The sequence below is a fragment of the Coturnix japonica genome, chromosome 5 (assembly GCF_054131305.1).
Source record: "Coturnix japonica strain WE chromosome 5, WE-NBRP24, whole genome shotgun sequence".
In the NCBI taxonomy this organism is placed as follows: domain Eukaryota; kingdom Metazoa; phylum Chordata; class Aves; order Galliformes; family Phasianidae; genus Coturnix; species Coturnix japonica.
In genome coordinates, this window is record NC_140667.1 from 43,296,568 (window position 1) to 43,316,270 (window position 19,703).

At 36.8% G+C, this 19,703-nt stretch overlaps 1 protein-coding gene across 13 annotated transcripts in view; it reads left to right on the top strand.

Annotated features, from left to right (window-relative positions):
• The window catches only part of UNC79 (unc-79 subunit of NALCN channel complex), an 84,915-nt gene that overhangs the window by 16,531 nt on the left and 48,681 nt on the right, over window positions 1-19,703 (top strand). For 11 of the 13 annotated variants that reach the window (XM_015865404.3, XM_015865399.3, XM_015865402.3 and 8 more), the window contains exons 6-25: window positions 860-915; window positions 1,325-1,454; window positions 2,709-2,773; window positions 3,475-3,563; window positions 4,715-4,755; window positions 5,981-6,009; window positions 7,029-7,258; window positions 7,552-7,723; window positions 8,192-8,422; window positions 10,271-10,461; window positions 11,451-11,574; window positions 12,239-12,379; window positions 13,257-13,478; window positions 13,919-14,146; window positions 14,805-14,946; window positions 15,348-15,427; window positions 15,511-15,659; window positions 16,803-16,960; window positions 17,305-17,486; window positions 17,940-18,141. In XM_015865404.3, coding sequence (XP_015720890.2) covers window positions 860-915; window positions 1,325-1,454; window positions 2,709-2,773; window positions 3,475-3,563; window positions 4,715-4,755; window positions 5,981-6,009; window positions 7,029-7,258; window positions 7,552-7,723; window positions 8,192-8,422; window positions 10,271-10,461; window positions 11,451-11,574; window positions 12,239-12,379; window positions 13,257-13,478; window positions 13,919-14,146; window positions 14,805-14,946; window positions 15,348-15,427; window positions 15,511-15,659; window positions 16,803-16,960; window positions 17,305-17,486; window positions 17,940-18,141 — 2,862 coding nt within the window. The remainder of the gene's footprint in view (window positions 1-859; window positions 916-1,324; window positions 1,455-2,708; window positions 2,774-3,474; window positions 3,564-4,714; window positions 4,756-5,980; window positions 6,010-7,028; window positions 7,259-7,551; window positions 7,724-8,191; window positions 8,423-10,270; window positions 10,462-11,450; window positions 11,575-12,238; window positions 12,380-13,256; window positions 13,479-13,918; window positions 14,147-14,804; window positions 14,947-15,347; window positions 15,428-15,510; window positions 15,660-16,802; window positions 16,961-17,304; window positions 17,487-17,939; window positions 18,142-19,703) is intronic. The other 2 variants (XM_085549401.1, XM_085549400.1) reach the window with 1 other exon arrangement.

Consider the following 19,703-nt stretch of genomic DNA (forward strand, 5'->3'; position numbering starts at 1 on the left):
TATTTCTTAAAGTAGACAGATAATGATGGCTACAGGCACAGAACAGAGCTCTTATTCAGTTGTAATTGGAAGTATCTAAGCTTAAATACAATTCTCTCTCACTGTGACACAGCCCCAGTTAATTCAGTACAGTCACACAACCAAAACAAAATTTTACCTGAGAAAGCTGTCATATTTCATGCTAATAACCTATCTATCTCCTGTTTTGTACATACACTTAACTGGCAAGGTGGTGTATGTGAGGAGGAACTTCACACTGCACATAAGAATTGTTGCATCACACTAATGCAGCTGAGTGGTGAATAAAAACAGTAAACTTGTGCAACTTTTTTGCTAAAGTGTTACAGTTCTGCATGTGAGTTCATGTTCTATCCATTAGAAAAAAAATTGCCTCTGCGGTTTTGGGGAAGTCTGACAAATGTTAAGGGGTTCCTTTGGCTTTGTGTTTAATATGGTTTCTATGCTCTTTGGTATACAAAGGAATTATGTGCTGTCATGTGTTGTTTCTGTCTCACAGTAAATGACAAAACACCCATTTACAGCTTTATATAGTGCCAGAGAAACAAACTTTAAGTGAATTAACAGGTATTCCTAAGCAAGATGTCTTAAAAAATGATCTCCATGAGTACCCTCATAGGGCTCATTATCTTACTGCATTGCTTCACAGAAAAAAGCTAGTAATATTTAAAGTCTGTTATTTTATGATAACTTTCAGGGCAATAATCCTTTGGCGAGGCTTTTAAAATAAAAGACAATTAAATTAAATGTAGAAAAGGCAAAAGAAATCGGTTAATTATATCACTTCTGTAACATAAGTTTCCATTTTTGTTTTACATCTATACTGTCTTTTCTCTCTCAGTGTATCACTGTCAGTTACTGGAATGCCTCATGAAATATAAACAAGAAGTATGGAAAGTAAGTTTGTGATGTTATATACTCTGTGGAGTACTACTGATCTTATCAGTTTCTGTAGTAGTTAACTCTTCCAAGGACTCTGTAAATATCATCTTAGCTCAAATTTGATCTGGATCCAGTTATTTAGCTATATGACACCTCTTTGCCACAAGAATAGACAAAGGCTTCATTTGCTGTGTGTTAGTATGCCATTTGGGAGGGATCACAGCTGTTGGATAATCTGACCAAACTCAGAAGCCAGCTCTAGGCATATTTTTTAAGTTATCTAATCTACTTGTAAGAGATCAAAGAAAATAATTGGCAGGGCATTAAATGTACATATTTTATGTGTTCAAGTGTATTTGTGAAAACGAATAGTAAATGTGAAATTGTATTTTTTATCTTGCTCAATATATATTTCTTTCCTTAGGATTTGCTATATGTCATAGCCTATGGACCATCTCAAGTTAAACCTCCAGCAGTACAAATGTTATTTCACTATTGGCCTAATTTAAAACCCCCTGGGGCAATCAGTGAGTACAGAGGACTGCAGTACACAGGTCAGTGCAGCTATTTTTGTGTAAGCCAAAATGAAGTGAATAGTCAGCAGTGTGTTCATTGCATGTTTGCAGTTCTAAGATGTATTTTGAAATCCTTTTGTTTGGTGAGTTGGTGCTTTCATTGGTATATACAATATCACAATGTCTGCATTTGGAAAAGATCTTATGAAAAATTAAAAAAAATAATTATCATGGCTAGTGATTATGTGGTGTTACTCCAAATACTAACTAAAGGGAACAGGAAGAGAAATAAGTACAGCATTTCAAATGGTCTGTGAAACTGCTTTCTTGGCCTCACAGTGCTTCTGGCTTACGTTTCTTTCAATTACTGCTTTGGTTGCTTTGATGTACCAGCTGCTATCAATACTGCTTTTGCTAAGGTTGTTTATCTGGTTGTTATTGTCAAAAAAGCTTGGTGGTGTCTGGTGTGGTCAGTATAATGGGTAAGTGCTCAAGGTTGACAGTGGAGTGAAAATAATCCTTGTCATACAGGAGCGTATGACAAAATGCAACAATTTACATAATAAAAATGAAGGATAGAAAACCATCTAGACCAACTCAAGTTCATATTCAAAGTTTCTTACAGTTATTTGTGAGATTCTTTTAAACATTTGCCTTGTTTTTTGTGTTTTTGTTTTTTTTTTTTTTTAAGAATTCTTATTGTACTCCTCTGTATCACTTCTCTTATGCAACCAGATTTAAAAATGCAGCACAGTATTCAATCTGACTTCTTACTAACATGGGGCAGACTGGAGTGGTTTTTTTTCTATGTAACTTTTCTGTTACTGTATCCCACAGTGAGCTGTGCATCTTCTTCAGTTGCATGGTACTTTGACATGAAGGCATTCCATAAAGCATCCAACTGATATTGCTTGAACCCACCTTTTGTTTACTTCTTGTCATTGCAAAACTAAGGCTCCTTCTGTGGCTAGAGTGTTTCTCCAGTGTTACAGCAATGTTTTCATTTAGCTTATGAATGTTTTTTGAATGTACTGGGGGGGAGGGGGAAGAATTATTAATTAATTCAAAACCTAGTGAAAATGGGAAGGATCTACAAAGGGAACATCCATGTCTTTCTTTTTCCTTTTCTTCATAGGTCATTTATTGTAGTCATTAGTCTACCTGAGGAATCACTTCTTTCATATTTATATAGTACTTATCCAAGAGGATCTTGGATTTTATTGATATCACTAGACACAAAGAAAATAAATAACTTCTGTCTGTTTATTAATCTGGTGTATTTTGGTTTTGCAGCCTGGAATCCTATTCACTGCCAGCATATTGAATGCCACAATGCAATTAACAAACCAGCTGTGAAGGTACTGCTATTTTGTCAGAGGTCAAACCTGACTATCTGGAGGTGGGGGAGGTTGCACTTTGCCCCAGCTATAGGGCGTGGTGATGTTTAGGTGACTAAGAGCCGCTGGGTAGCTAAGAGAATAGAAAAACCTTTCAAGACTGAAGGATTTAGAGCTTTGTGAATGTTATGTCAGAATGCCTAAAGCAAGATGGAATATTTCCTCCAATAACTGTCAGACAAGTCTTAACAAGTAACATTAGAATAGTTACAAAGCACTGCATCAAATTCTAAGCTGGCTTATAAATATTTTCCTGAACATATGTGTTTGTGTAAATAAACTTTTACATTACCTTGTCCTAAGCAATTCTCTCAGTGACTGTTTGGAAGAAACAAAAAGTCTGTTGTGACTATGCAAAGTTAATGAATGTGAATGTGTAACACAAAATGTACCTGTCTTTCAGAGAATGAAAATTCTCATATTGGAACACAAATTGTTCTTTTCCCATAGACTCTCATTTTCAGATACGTTCCTGTCTTTGTTAGAAATACTTTAAGATCTTTGACTGCCAGATCCTTAGTACCATCTTTGGGAATACTTAAAGTTCTCAACAGTTATCAAGGCTGTGCTGTACAGGTTGTCTCTGCATTAACACATTGAACATTTTCTCAGTGAACTTTCGTGGACAGATGAGTTAATTATTTTCCTTCCCCGTGTTTCAGATGTGCATTGACCCATCCTTGTCTGTGGCTTTGGGTGATAAACCACCTCCCCTATATCTTTGTGAAGAATGCAGCCAGAGAATTGCAGGGTAGGTATACTGAGAGATGGAAAATGATCAGGCATGGTCAGTTAAACTCCATAGTTCAGAAGAATCTGTTATAGAAGACTGTTATGCTTTTTCTTTTCCTGTATGATTAGCATATAATTCGTATAGTTATCTCTTGAAGTATAGAGAGCACAATGCAACACAGTGAACAAGGATTACAGAAACTTACCCAAATGATTTGCACTTGCATTTAAATGGGTCAGTAGTGAGTTTTGAAGTTAAGATCATTGAATGACTAGAGCGTGGTATATATTGACTGTGGCTGGGGAACCTTACTAACTTACAAGCTTTTTCTTAGGAAACTTTTTTTTCTCCTCATCCTCTGAATGTTATTAAAGCAGGATATTACAATGAAAGATCTTTTGCAGAGTAGCATATATTTCAGATTGTTCTCTAATATGTACTGAGAAGCAGCAAGGTTTGAAATTGAAACTCATCCAGGTTTGTCCAGTACATTAAAAGAATATATCTTGAGAGGAATTAACCTCATTCGCCTCAGTTTTTTAAAATTGATTTTTAAATTGTTTTTTTGGTGCTTTATCTATTAATGACTTCCAATCGTTACTTCAAACAGACAAAGTTACAGTTAGTTCAGAAGCTCCATGTTTTTGTTTTGTTCTCAGTTTAACAGCCACTTTATATCACACCAGCTGCCAGAAAAAGCAATTAAATCTTGTAGAAGCCATCTCAGTTTTTAAGGCATTGATTTAAAGCTTCAGGTCAAAATAATTTGATTTCGTAGACCCATAGCTTCTGAGGAGACTCACAGTAAGCGGTGCTAGTACAATGTTTTTCCATATCTGCCTGTCGCTCTTATCTTGCTGTCACGTCTTAGCCTTCAGACTTCCAGAGCACACACTTTTTTCATTTGATAAATCAGTGACTTATAAGTAATTTTTTGAAAGCTTTGAACATGATGTACCATTATCAGAGCAGTGATTTGCAGTAAGTCAGGGACAGCAAAGAGAGGCAAAATCAAGCAGCCTGCCGTTTAAGAAACTGTACTTGTAAAAACACTGCTTCAGACTAATGTCAATGCTTCCACATTAATTTAGATAACTTTTCTCAGTGCAAAAATAAATGCATACATACATAAAGAAATGGAAATCTAATTAGATATACAATTTTTATAGGGATCACAGTGAATGGTTGATTGATGTTCTTCTACCACAAGGTAAGAGGCATTTTAAGGGTAGGTACAAACTAGTTATAATTGTACAACCCTATGTTTATTTTTTTCTGCATACTGTGTTACTTAAAGTGCTGCCTTCTATTTTTAAAAAGTATTGTAGGATTTTAAAGTAGCTTGTACTTCATGCTGCTAAATGTCTTTCAAGTACTATAGAGCATTAACTACTTAATACTTGAAATTATATGCAGCTCTTTATTTGTGAGGAAACAGAGGTAATTGAACAGATTTTAAATTCTCTAAGCATATATTATTGAAGCCAAGTTTTTAAAATGTATTTTGGCCAAGAAGAGGAGCTCGTTCTTCTGATAACCTGGCTCTGATTTTAAAGCTTTAAAAGCTTCTGAAAATCTATTCAGGAACAGGAAGCTGTAAAGAACTTCAGAAATGGACATATTTTTCAATGATCTGTTCATCAATCCAGTTGTGGTCTGTTGGTCAAAGAATACGTGTGGTATTCTACTATCACCCAGAAAGCAGGCTAAGCTTATTGGTGGACTGCGTAAACTTTCCTGAGTTTACAAGGACAATCGCATATCCTCTAAAATACTGTTTCAAGGACAAAATTCCCTTTCCCTTTGTCCAGCAGATTGGAAATTCTTTGCCTGTGGATATTTTTCTTGCTGTTTCCTTACAGTTACAATCTAACACAGGTGACAAAATGTATCATTTATTTTAAGAGATTGTTTATTTTTTTGTTTGTTTATTTGAAGGGAGTCAGGGATTCAGAAGCCTCTGAATCAGATAACGGGGTGAAAGACTGAAAGGTTCTGCTTACAGGTTGAATCTGCAAATATTTCTCTGTGGAGTTAGGGATCGTGGATATAGAGGCTGCATCTACACTGCTAATCCAAATTCACTAATACTACCAGCTTTTGCAGACAATGTAATTGTATGAGCCCAGCCTCCCATAGTGTACCAGTTGCATTAGTATACCAACAGGCCTTCTGTTGCAAATCCTCCTATGAGGCAAAGTGGATAGGAGTGCAGCACTCTATTATTTCACTTCCGTGTAGAAACAGCTAGTAAACACATGTATTCAGTGTCCTACCTCCACAAATCCGACAGACTTAGAGATTCAAGTAGTATCTGGAAGCACAAGTTTAGCCTCAGAGAGTTCCTTGCAGCTATTCCATTTTCCCATGGTTGCCATATTATATCAGAAGAATCATCATTCTGTGTTGATGTTTTGTATGCCTTCCCCTTACAGCTGAAATTTCTGCTATATGTCAGAAGAAGGTAAGATGAAGTCATTTCTGTGATGAGGCATGATTTGGTGTTGTATGTAATGTCATTCCATTAGTGTGTGGTGCATCCTTTTTGGTACCATTCCAAGTTTTCACAGTTTGTCCATGAATGCATCTGTTGGAGATGGGAATGATTTAGAAGCAAGATTTCTTTTTGTTTGAACAGTTGATATTTGACTGGAGTTGTAGGCTTTTATTCAAGATGTAATGGGCAAGGCAATCTCATTATGCAATTGAGTGGATTTTTTATTCTATATCTGCTTATGAAGTAAATAAAGGCAAATATTATTATTATTTCTTATCTTGAGTGTTTTATATCTTCTTGTTTTCCAGAAGTTCCAGATTAATCTTAAATTGGACCTGTAAAAAGTGAATTGATTTAAATATATGGACTGATAGTATTCAGTGGTCTAAAAAATTGCTGACAAAAAGAATCTGCTTGCAAAACCTACCAGCTAGTGTGTTTTAATAACAGTTTAGTAATGAAGGATAAAATATATAACATATGCTAGATCTTGCGTGATAAATAAAGCTTTTCTCTTGGCTGGATTACCAGAGTGCAAAAATGAAGGTAGTGCACACCTCAGGGGTTTGGACAACTACATATGATAAGCCAGATTCACGCATAGAGAAACTGATGTGGCATCATCGATTACATACCTAAGAATGTGTTAGTTTGCTACATGTAAATCTTGAAGGGATGTTTTGAAGTATAAACAAGGGTTAAGAGAACTACTGTAAGTTTTAGAGATTTCTCCAAGCTGATGACTTAAATGTTGGTTTGTCCTGCTCCAAAAGAAGAGCAACTGTGACATTTAAGTCCAGACCTGAGCTCATGTTCTTGAAAGCACAGTAACACTTGGCATCAGGAGTTTGTACATGTCTGTTCTTGTGCATAGAAATTGGCAAACAACCAACACTTGAGCCAGCTCTCCAGTATGGACTCTCATCACAGTTTTCAGTTCCGCTGCCTTATACTTATGGCCTAATAAGATTCTTTTTATCTTCCAGAACTGTAGTTCACATGTCAGAAGAGCTGTGGTTACATGCTTCTCAGCGGGATGCTGTGGTCGCCATGGCAACAGGCCAGTGCGCTATTGCAAAAGATGCCATTCAAATCATCACAGCAGTGAAGTTGGGGCAGCAGCAGAAACCCATCTTTACCAGACCTCACCACCCCCTATCAATACACGGGAGTGTGGGGCAGAGGAGCTTGTGTGTACTGTAGAAGCTGTGATCAGGTAATATTGTACTTATACAGCATCTATATATAAAGCAGGATCAAGCTTTTGTGTAAACACTGCCTGCATAACTCATGGGTACTGAACTCCTGTTGCTTTGGTTCAGTACCAATCAACTGTGAGTGTTGTCCTCACAGAAGAACTCAGCCTTGAATCCTAGAACTAAATTTTATTTTATTACTGTCTCTGGGAAAATGTTGACATCAGATGCCTTAATCTCTAATCACTGTTTATCAGATATCTGTATCCAGTGCAGGAAAGCTGTCTTCACTGCTTGCAAACTTGTTTTATAGCTTGCTGAAAGAAGCGGAGTTCCATGCTGAGCAGAGGGAGCATGAACTCAACCGCAGGAGGCAGATGGGTCTTTCCTCTTCCCATCACTCCCTGGACAACACAGACTTTGATAATAAAGATGATGACAAACACGATCAACGCCTCCTAAGCCAATTTGGTATCTGGTTCTTGGTAAGAAGTTCTTGTTCTTTTATTTCTGAAGGCGTAGGCTTACAGTGCAAACATTGTTTATAAAATAAAAGAAAGTTTAGAGGGAAAAAAAACCCTCTTGGTTTGGTTTAATCTTTTTAATTTCTATGTTCTATATATTTACATTTGAGTCATATATTTTATTGGACATTAGATTACCTTTCGAAAAGAGAAATGATTTTAATGCTCAAAACAGAATGTTTCAGTTTGTCACAGCATTGTTTTGATTCTTTTCAGTGTTAAAAAAGAGAAAAAAAATGCTTACTCTTTTTCTCTTATTGTTATTTTCTGGTTGTGGAAATATAACCTGTGCCAAATTCAAAACTGATCATCTGGGTTGCCTTATATTTATTCTGCATCCATTTATCTCTGAGAATATGCAAAATACAGTAGACAAATACTTTCATTTCTACAATGAAAGGTGATAAACTTTGTATTTCTATCTTGCAGGTGAGCCTTTGCACTCCCAGTGAGAATACACCCACAGAGAGTTTAGCAAGGCTGGTTAGCATGGTATTCCAGTGGTTTCACTCTACAGCTTACATGATGGATGATGAAGTTGGTAGCCTGGTTGAAAAGCTCAAACCCCAGTTTGTTACCAAGTGGTTGAAGACAGTTTGTGACGTCCGGTTTGATGTCATGGTTATGTGCCTCCTTCCTAAACCAATGGAGTTTGCCAGGGTAAGAATAATTCATCTGAAGGTTTATTTAGTTGCCACAGACATTAAAGTAAACTGGATAAAGACTATTTCCCATTCAACCCTATCAGAAAAGAAGAAATCCCATTGTTAAAGGACTAGTAGAGTTCAGGATTTTTTCCTCTTCCTTTTCAAGTTCTACTTTGCCAGAAATGGGGAATAATTTACAGCAATATGAGGACAAAGTGAAAGAATATTATAGAGATTGAAAGATACTGTGCATTTTCAATAGCTGCATGTCTTCATTATGTGTTAAAGCATACATTACAGAAATAAGGTGTCACTTGCCAGCTTTCAGGTACGACCTTCTTTACTAGTCTGCTTTGCTGTTACGTTTCTCACTTGACTCAGGAGACTCATCTGCCATGGTTTGCATTATTGTTAATGGCTAGAGAGAGACTTATCTGCAAGGTCACTAGGGGGGCATCAGTGAGACCCCTTGCTTGAATAACTCCCTGAAGGAGCCTTCCTCACTTTCTGCCCTTTAATTATGAAACAGAACTTGCCTTAATGAGTAGTTGAAGGCAGGCATCAAAATTAGACACATGAATATTCATCTATAGAAAATGAAACATCAGGATTAAAATAGGAATTTTATGTTTGTGAGGGGTGTAAGGCAGACTTTTTCTGCATTTATCACTGCTGGCTGTACTCATTCTTTTGTAAACTTTGGAGATGACTTTTATTTTATGATCTTCCTATGTATAACGTCAGATGGATGAGTTCATTTTAATTCCTACAATTTAGTGGTTAGTGTAGGAAGTGTCATCTGGACTTGATACACTATACCATCAGGTATGACGTGCATCTGTGGATTTTTCATAACCTTATATTTAGAATTTGCTATACATGTGCACACCACCTTGTATATAACTATGAACCATCTCTTTGAAGGTAGACCTTGACTGTGAGAGGATTGGAGGGCAGCTGAGGGAATGTGAGAGGTGAATGAATTTACTGGGTGTTAGAAATGAAGAGATCTGGGCTTTGAGGTTAAAGAGGAAAGGAAGGGTTGAACCTTATGCTGTAGTCTGTTGTGGACTTTTTTCTTGGATCTTCTTGGACCTTGTCTTGGGTCCAGCTCTTTTCAAACTTCTGTAAACCCCACTGCAATGCTGAGAAAGAGTTTAGCAGCTTAACAGAGTTGCAAGGGTTCACTAGAACAATAAGAAAAAACAGCCATGAAATTAGCTGTGATGATAGAGTTAAAAATATTTTGCTGGCTGAGAGTACCATTAGTTGCTGCCAAAACAGCAGGCATCTCTAGGACAATTAAGGAACAGCAGTTGTGAGCTGAGGTCAGTTAGAATAATTAGTTTCCATAGACAAATTATTTATTTACTTGGATGTATGCTTTTGCCTCCCATAACACAGAAGTTTCAGTCAAATAAATAAAAGCAAAACAAGTAAATAAAAATCTAAAGAGCCAAAGATCTGGTTTAGACCAAGATTTCCAAAATAAAGATTCTGCACTGTAGCTGGTGGCCCAGAGCAAGTAATTGAAGATATAAGTTTGAGCAAACAAATATGTTCTTCATTGAGAAATGTAATCAGTGGGATATTCTGTGCCTGAACTGGAAGTGAGCACAATTATTCTAAATCTTGGACAGTCCTTGAGAGACAGAAACTATGGCTCAAATGAGTGAGAAAAAAGCAATTCAGTCACCATGGCTGAATTCTAAGTTGGGGCTGATGGATGCTCATGAATATCTCTCATGATTTCTTGGCTCCAATACACTGAGCAGATTGGTGCTTGTGCTGGACCAATATAATGGAGTTATATGGGACTAGAAGTAATGGTCATCAGTATAATTCCTGAAAATACCCACAGGTTGGTGGATACTGGGACAAATCGTGTAGTGCTGTGACCCAGTTAAAAGAAGGCCTGAATCGAATCCTTTGCTTGATTCCATACAATGTAATAAACCAGGCAGTGTGGGAATGTATAATGCCAGAGTGGTTGGAAGCTATAAGGACAGAAGTGCCTGATAATCAATTGAAAGAATTCCGGGAAGTATTAAGGTATGTAGACATTTGTAGAAACCATTTTATTATTAGATATGTTGATTGTTGAGGGATATCAGTGAAATAAAATGTTGGAAATGAATGAAGAAGTCTTTCAGCCTGCTTTCCTTTGTGCAGTAGACAGTAGTGAGTGAATACTTCTGAATTTTTCATGAATTATATTTAGTCAAGAGCACTTAACCTTTGGGAAAGTTTCGTTTTATTGCTCTTTGTATCCTTGAATCAGCTTTGTTGAGCAAAGCACACTTTCAGTGACTTCCTATAGCATGGTGGAAAAAGCTTCATTTTCCTCCTGGTTGAGGATTAGTAAAGCTGGCACTGAAAAATATTTGATTTATGTTGATTTAACTGCTATCTACTGCTGTTGAACAAAGAAAGTACCAGAATAAGAATGGTGACTGTTGGAGTCGTAATTGTATATTAGCTGTATGCCATTGACAGCAAAATTTCACATTGTCTGGCTCTGACACTAACTTTATTAGTATATTAATATTATTTATATTTGTACAAACTGATGAAACATGTTTAGTGAGAATAGGAAATGGTGGAGTGTTGAGATGAGAAATTTTTCTATGCACTGAATAGTGAAATCAAACTGGTCATAATATATGATGCAGATTCTTAAAGTGCATCACTAAATTCACTGTGCTGAGGCACTAGAACAGCATGCCCAAAGAAGTTATGGAGGTGTTCAAGGCCAGGCTGGATGGGGCCACAGGCAGCCTGATCCTAGTGTAGAGGGTGGCAAACCTACCCACAACAGGGGAGTTAGAACTACGTGGTCAATTATTCTATGATAAGACTCATTCAGAATGGGTGGCATCAGCAGTGTAGCTCAACTCCCCTGGAGAATGAGGATGACAGTAAAATTCGAGAAGCATCACAAGTGCCAATTGTGAGATTGCCTTACTGGTCTTCTGTTATACCTTGCCATGACAACATGTCATAATAACTCAGTTATGCTCTACTTTTGTCCTACATTTCAGCAAAATGTTTGACATTGAACTTTGCCCTCTGCCTTTCTCCATGGAAGAGATGTTTGGCTTCATCAGCTGTCGATTCACTGGGTATCCAGCCTCTGTGCAAGAGCAAGCATTGCTTTGGCTGCATGTAAGTGTCTTCTTTTAATAAGTCAGCAAAGGCCATTTTACCTGAGTAATCATGTATCCAGAATTTTCAAGTAAAGTATGATTCTTGTAGATTTGTCTTCCTCCTAGTAACAGTTATGACAAGTTCAGATGAACTCACACTAGGTGACAAAGTAGGTGATGATATTCCCACAGCGATATGCAGGTAACCAATTCTGTCAGTATACTGGCATCTATAGGCAGTGTGTCTGAATTCTTAGAATAAATACAGGAATTCTAATTTAGGTCATAATCAAGATATTAAAAATACTTGTATGAATAACTATTTACTATTTATGCTTCGCAGAAATATTTTGTGGAACAGCTTCACATAACCATTCTGTGCATAAAACTGATCTCAATGTTCACCAAGCGCCATGTGATCAAATATTTTGAAAACATACTTTTTTTGGCATTTTTTTTGAATATACTTGTTTTGCCTTGATTTGAATAAAAACCTAAATTCACAGCTCACTTCACTGTATTCCAAAAATAAATGCATGCAACTTGCGGATTTGAGGATCATGTGGTAAATATGCTTATAGAGTAGCTGGTATTTTTGTTCAATCTTGAAACAATCTTGAAACTTATGTTGTTGTGTTTTTTTTTTTTTTTTTTTTGTTTTTTTACTCATTGTCTTTCCTCAGGTGTTATCTGAACTTGACATTGTTGTTCCTCTTCAGTTACTGATCAGCATGTTTTCTGATGGAGTTAATTCTGTGAAGGAATTAGCAAATCAAAGAAAATCTAGAGTCAGTGAACTGGCAGGAAATGTTGCAGCTCGGAGGGTAATGGTTATTTCTCCTGCATGGTTTATTTATTTATTTACTTACTGCTTAGAACTGTTATGTTAATAGAACACGTGAAGAGTTAAAGCCATTTTTCAGTATGTCAACATTTGTTTGGAACTCCAATACAAATTTTGAGAGTGAAAGAAAATTGACGTGACTTCTTCAGTTAATACCTGTCTGGCACATGTTCAGTGTAAAGATAATGCAGGTAGGGAATAACTGCAGTTTTTCATCAGAGAACTCAGATATTTTTTGAGAGTTTGTCATGCTATCTTTTCCAACTGTTTTCCTTCTTTCCATTTGGTTTTAATGTCTGTTACCAATGTTTTCTATGGACAGCTGGTCACCCAGAGTGAATTTTTTTTTTATTCTCATATAAGTTTGATGGGATAGGATGTTTTGGGGGGATGACAGAACATATATGTATATATATATTTTGGCCTGTATTTTTCCCCCTCCAAGAAATGTAGAAATTTCTGTAAAGGAAATCGTTGAAAGGGGCCTATGGTGCTGTGAACACAAGTTCATACAGAAATGCACATCTTACTGTTCTTATGCCTATTTCATTTACAGCTACCCATATTCTTGGTATTGCCATAGTTATGCTGTTGTCTTGATATCCTCTCTTAGCTTCCTGCTATTGAAGCTGATATCCCTGAATCATGGGGCAGGCCATTGTAACGTGATGGCTGCTTTATTACTTGCACCAATTTTCTGTTTTGTTTATGATGATGCAGGTTAAAAAATAAATAAAAGCTACCAAAAGGAATAGTAATGCTGTTAAAATTCTTGACATTTTCCCCAGTCTCATTTAGAATAAGATTGTTTAAATGCTTAGTATTCATGTGAGCATGTTTACTTTATATGTTTTCAGGTAAGCGTTGCTTCTGATCCTGGGCGCAGAGTTCAGCACAACATGCTGAGTCCTTTCCCAAGCCCCTTCCAGAGCCCATTTCGAAGTCCTATACGTAGTCCTTTTCACAGTCCCTTCAAGAACTTTGGGCATCCTAGTGGAAAGGCAATTGACTTTGACTGTGAGGATGATGAAATGAATCTTAATTGCTTCATTTTGATGTTCGACCTCATCTTGAAGCAGGTACTCGTGGAAGAAAAATATCCATATTAAGGGACACTGAAGTTCTGTAGTTACTTTTTTTTCTCTCTAATCCTGTATCAAGACTCTTTCTGATGAGGGACTATGACAAAATATAAGGCATATAAATTTTACTACAGCTTTCATGTGCCTTTACCCATATAAGAGGTAAGGGTTCATGGTCAATGAAAAGAAGGTAGACACATCGACATTATGTTGGATATCTCATATGAGTAAAATGAGCTTTCCTTTGGAGATATGCTTTTTCTACAGGCTGGAAGAAGTTTGTTGACACGCTTAGATTAGATGAATAATTTTTGGTTAGCTAAAGTTATACATTGAGAATTCAGATCCAACTGTTCTGAGTTATTTACCTTCAAAAGAGCATTTAGTGCTGCGGTTTCTAAAGAAATTTTAAATCCTTACTCTTGTCACTTTTTCAGATGGAACTACAGGATGATGGTGTCACCCTGGGCTTAGAGAATAGCATTTCAAAAGATATAATATCCATCATAAACAATGTGTTCCAGGCACCCTGGGGTGGTTCTCACACATGTCAGAAAGATGAAAAAGCAGTTGAATGTGGTCTGTGTCAGTCCAGCATTCTGTGTTACCAGCTGGGTTTTGAGCTGCTGGAACAGCTTGCTCCTAAAGAAGAAATCAGGCTAGTGGTAAGTACAAGAGGGTATGCTGAAACTCTTCTTCGTTATGCTCATTACATTGTGCATAAGGGATCAAAGCTGCACTGACCTTTGGTGTGGAACATTCAGGAAGTTAAAGCAAAAATGCCACTGAACTTAAAATCTCCTAAGGTTGAATTTATTCAGAGGACACAGGGAAGATGCACTATTCCTTCAGTGTGAACTCTTCTCCTTGTCAATGCTACCCACTTTGGAAGTACATTCCTATGATACTGTTTTAAATTAAATAGGAGACATTAATACTTAGTACTTTCCATCTTCCTTTAAAGGCTAACAGTAGATACTTTCAAATGATTAATTCTTGCTTGATTGTTGAAAATGCTCAGAATAGAAGACACATTTGGTGGATCCAGAGGCCTGGGGATACTCCTCAGCTCCAGTATGCAGCCATTAAGTGTGATCACTTAAATCCATGTCTGAAACATTATCTTATTGTCAGAATGCAGTTCCTGATGCAGGATTTTAGATGTGCAGATAATTTGAATACTCAAGTTTATATGTAAGCTAGACAATTTCTGCCTCATTTGGGCTCAGCTTATCCACACAAAATGTTAATAACAGCAAGATATGGCCTAATGTATTTAGAAGAAATATCAAGAAATGAATTTAACTTATTATGTTCTTAAAGGAGCCCACAGATAACCTTGAGGATAGTCTTCTGTATACTAGACCTGAGTTTATTATAGGAACTGAAGGAGAAGAGGAAGACAAATCAGCACCAAAACATGGAGAAAACCCAGGGAATCACACAGAGACCACGGAAAATACTGGTAGGTTTGGTGAGAAGACTGAGTATTTACATTAGGCCTTGAAAGAAATATTTTGTTCATACAGAATACAAGGTTTTGAAGCAGTTTTTCAGGAACAACAATACATAGTCACTTTCCTTCTCATATATTTAATTCTTTCAGCATATCAACAGAATACTGTATTGTGTTAGTAGTAGGTGTTTCTGACTCAAAAACTGTTGGAAGAGATCTTGGCTTTGTGAAAATACCAAGTAACAGAAACAGTGGAGACCAAATTCTGTGCAGCTGTAACTTTACTGATGTCAGTGTTACTATTGCAAGAATTAATTTGCTTCTGATTATTTTAACATTCTTAAGTTTCACTTTGAATCCAAAAATGAGAGTACTTTAACAACAGTTTATGTAACTTACATTTTTAACAGTGATAAAGAATGATACAGAAAGAAAATTTTGTTATCAGCAACTTCCCGTTACCTTGAAGCTCATATACACTATACTGCAGGTAAAATTATTTACTTGTTGTTTAGCTTGAATTTTCACTTAAGTGGTTTTGCTGTGTTGAGAGTAGTGCATCTGCTTACACAGGAAATGTCAAGATTTGAAGAACCAGACATTCTTTTTAACATGCTGAACTGTCTGAAGATTCTTTGTCTTCATGGAGAATGCCTGTATATAGCAAAAAAGGACCATCCACAATTTCTTGCTTATATTCAAGATCACATGTTGATTTCAAGGTAGGCTTTTATCACACATTTTATCTTCATACTTATTTGATTCCCAAATGTACATTCATTGTGACTGTAAAGAATTCGCAGGTTTAATAGGGAGAATTTAAGAAGTGTGTTAGAGAACTGTGGAAAGATTAAGAAGCTGTGTAAATATTCTATTAATGTGCCCTTATGAGACTGCATGTAGAACCAAGATATCCTGCATTGTCCAGTTCCATATGTACTTGAATATCTTTAGTTGTATCAGAGGTGAACATGCAGCTGGGCAAAAGACAAAGAAAACTGATTTTAAGTGGGTTTTTTGTTTGTTTGTATTTTCTCCAAGAGAAATGGGAAAGTATTGGAATATAATAAAACATTGGTAAGCATTTCATATTGCCCTGCATCTGCTTGGAAGCAAGTTCTGGTGTTGCTCAGTTCACTATACTTTATCTGTTTGACATGCTATACTTAAAGAGAGAAAGGATTCAAATTTCAGTGGTTGTCTGAGTCCTCCTTCAGGCCATAACAACACTATAAAAGTGGTAGTGAAACATTTCAACAAGAAGAGAACGAAGTGTTGTGTAGGGACCATATATGAGACCACCCAACCCACTGTTGAAATCAGGGCGTGTAGTCTAAGTATTACAACTCTCATACTGATGGCCCAAATTGATTTAAAATGGAGTGTACAATTCACTTAATTTCAGAGTTATTTCTTTTTTTATTTTATCACAAGAAGGCTTTTTACAAGGAAAACCTTATCAAAAAATATAATTTTTTGCAGAAAGAATTTTACAGCTCAGTTATTTGTGGACGCACATGATTCATGACGGCAGGACAGTTCACATGGCTCATGTGTTCCTGCTGGTTTACAGCAAAGATCATTCCTTGGCTGTTGTGCCTTGAATAAGTTAAAGTTTTGTTAAATCTCAGGTATTTCAACATAAGGAATATCTAGACCTGGATTTTCAAGAAAAAATGTTGAAGACTTCCAAGCAGATCTATTCACATATAAGCAATAAGTAGAGTTCACATGAAGGTCTATGACAACTTATAGAGATTCTAATGAAAAGTGCATTCCCACTAACAATACAGTGTGGACATTTCAAAGAAAAGATGTCAAGAGAAATCTCCTATAAACAATCTTCATATTTTTGGACTTTCCAGCTTATGGGGAGTTGTGAAGTCTGAGTTCTCTCAGCTTTCTTCCCTGGCAGTCCCACTTGTTCTTCATGCACTTTCACTTCCTCATGGAGCTGACATTTTCTGGACAATTATAAACAGCAATTTCAACAGCAAAGATTGGAAGATGAGGTTTGAAGCAGGTATGCCTGGAAAAAATACTGTTTGATCTTTGTTTCTTTCCTGAAGAGGTAGAGCTTTTTCTGCTTTAACTGAAGAGACATGTAATGGAAGATTATCTTTTTGCTGGTTTGAAGAGCTTGGGAGATAGTTTGGTGCAAAACAATGGCACTAGAATAAGCGAGAACACAAGGCATTCAGGAAAATCAAAACAAAACCAAAATTACAATAACCCAGCTATTTTTTGTTGTAACTTTCTAGAATGTGCTTATTTCTAGGACAGGTGTATTAATCAGAACACAAAAGACATAAAGAAACCATTGCCTAAGTTAATATTCCTATTTTCTTTCTCTGGGGGCTGCTACAGTGGAGAAGGTGGCAGTATTGTGCAGATTTTTGGATATCCACTCTGTGACGAAAAACCACCTACTGAAGTATTCTTTGGCTCATGCATTCTGCTGTTTCCTGACTGCTGTGGAAGATGTCAATCCAGCAGTAGCTACAAGAGCTGGGTTATTACTTGACACCATCAAGAGACCAGCTTTACAGGTAGTTTCATTATATGGAAAAATGCATTCAAACAAAATCTGGATTTTGACCCAGTGTTCGGAGTGCTTCAGGTGTACAGTGTCAGAGTCATTGCTTGTACTTCTTCAAACAAACCATGCGTTTTTGAATCAAATGTGTAGTAGGGCAGAACATTTGCCCATGTTTTTGTATTCCTCAAAACATTTGAAACTTCTCCTTTCTAAATATAATTTGTTTATCTCCATACCTACCTAACACTTCCATTGAAAGTTGATACATTAGTTGTCATTTAAAGGAGTAGCAAAAAAGGAACTAAGCCTTTATCCTATACAAATTGTCAGAAATAAAGTGTCTTGACCTCCTATTGCTTTAAAAATAATTTAAAAAAAAAAATAAAAATATATATATATATATATGCTTATGGTCTTCACATCTCAGTACTGTTTTGTTGTTGTTGTTTTTTTTCCTCCTTAGGGTCTTTGTCTCTGCCTTGATTTCCAGTTTGACACAGTTGTCAAGGACAGGCCCACAATTCTCAGTAAGCTTTTGCTACTTCATTTTCTAAAAGCGGATATTCCAGCTTTGAGCTGGGAGTTCTTTGTGAATCGCTTTGAGACCTTGTCTCTGGAAGCACAGCTTCATCTGGACTGCAACAAAGAATTCCCTTTCCCAACAAGTAAGCAGAGTCCAAATCAATCTGACCAGCTTTTATGAGCTTCTGGAATTTCAGCTACTTGGAAGGGTCTAAGAGAGGTGTGGGCCTCACTTGTCTAAGCTATCTGAAACTTAAATAATCTTTTAGGCTAGAAGAGAATAATTCAAAGTGAGCACTTTTTGACTGCCTCAATATAGCCAAGGCTACATTTCATTGTACCTTTGGGATTCGTATTTTATTCTCACTAGGATTTGATTGCCAGTCTTGGCAATTTTTTAAACATGGTCTGTTTCTATGGCCACTCAACTGCAAACTGCATTATCCCATTGAGTTCTTCTGTGCATGTTTTTATGCTAACAGCATGCTAATCTCAAAGGCCTACGTCATGCCTGACACTGTTCTTTAATTGTCTGTACAGGGATAGCTGTAGGAGTTGCATGGTCCTTAACAATAAATAATGCATTGAGGCACAGCACAGGAAGTACATGAACTCTCAGACAGTGCTTGGTTAGCTGTTTGCGAACTGATAAACACAACTGTTTGTAAATATTTGTCCTGTCTATACATTATTTGCCTCTCTCCATTCACTGGTGGGAGCTAAAAATAATTCATGCATTACTGTTTAGTATGTTGAATAATTGAAAACTTCCTTAATCATGTGGTGGACTGTGAGGCACGTCTTTTTCCATCTGATTTGCCTGAAGGAGGTTGGGAACAGCTGTTTGGACAGCATGTGTCCCTTAACAGCCTAATGCCTTCTCCTCCACTTGCATGAAGGCCTAAAAAAGCCCCGGTGCTGCTACTGCATTCATGTAATGAACATAGGTAGAATTGCAGAAGTATTTTTTATCTTTGTATGTGAGTAGCTTGATGCAAAGTAGGAGGCTGAGGCCTGAGAAGAGAATCTCAGCACTAGTTTCTATCTTCTCTAGCTGCAGATGTGGACTTAAAACATATTTTTTTAAGATTCTCTTGAGCCTCTCTCTGTCTTCTGAAAGACATAAGTGGTGCAAGAGATGGGGTCACTGGATTTAGTCACTTACATAATAAACCTCTGTGTTTGAATGCACAATAGATGTAAGTATAGAAAAGTTAGTGACTTCATTCAGACATGCAATGGTGCTGCTGATAATAAGACTATAAGAGCATAATTACCCTCACGGAATTTTGGAGAAACTATCCAGGATGATAGGTGTAGGCAGAACACGAGATTAGTCTGAGGAAAAACTGTATACCACATTTGGTAAGACTGCACTAAAATGTGATCCATACTTAGGAGATTTCTGCCATTTTAAATAGGGAGCTCCTCATATTCCTTTAGCCTGAAATTTAGATTTTTGGTCCAAGAGTCTTTTCCCAATCTCTGAAAGAAAAAAGAAGGGACATAATTACTTTTAAACACAGTTAAACTCTTTGGGGTTTTATGGGTTTCAGAATGAGAGCATGCAAATGAGTTCCTTGCAGATGGACCCCTTGAACCCATATGAATCTTTCTTGACTTCAGTGGGACTGGGGGCCCAGTTGCATTTGGCACTTGGCAGCACTAGGGCCTCACCATGCTGTGGAATGAATCCTAACTTGGT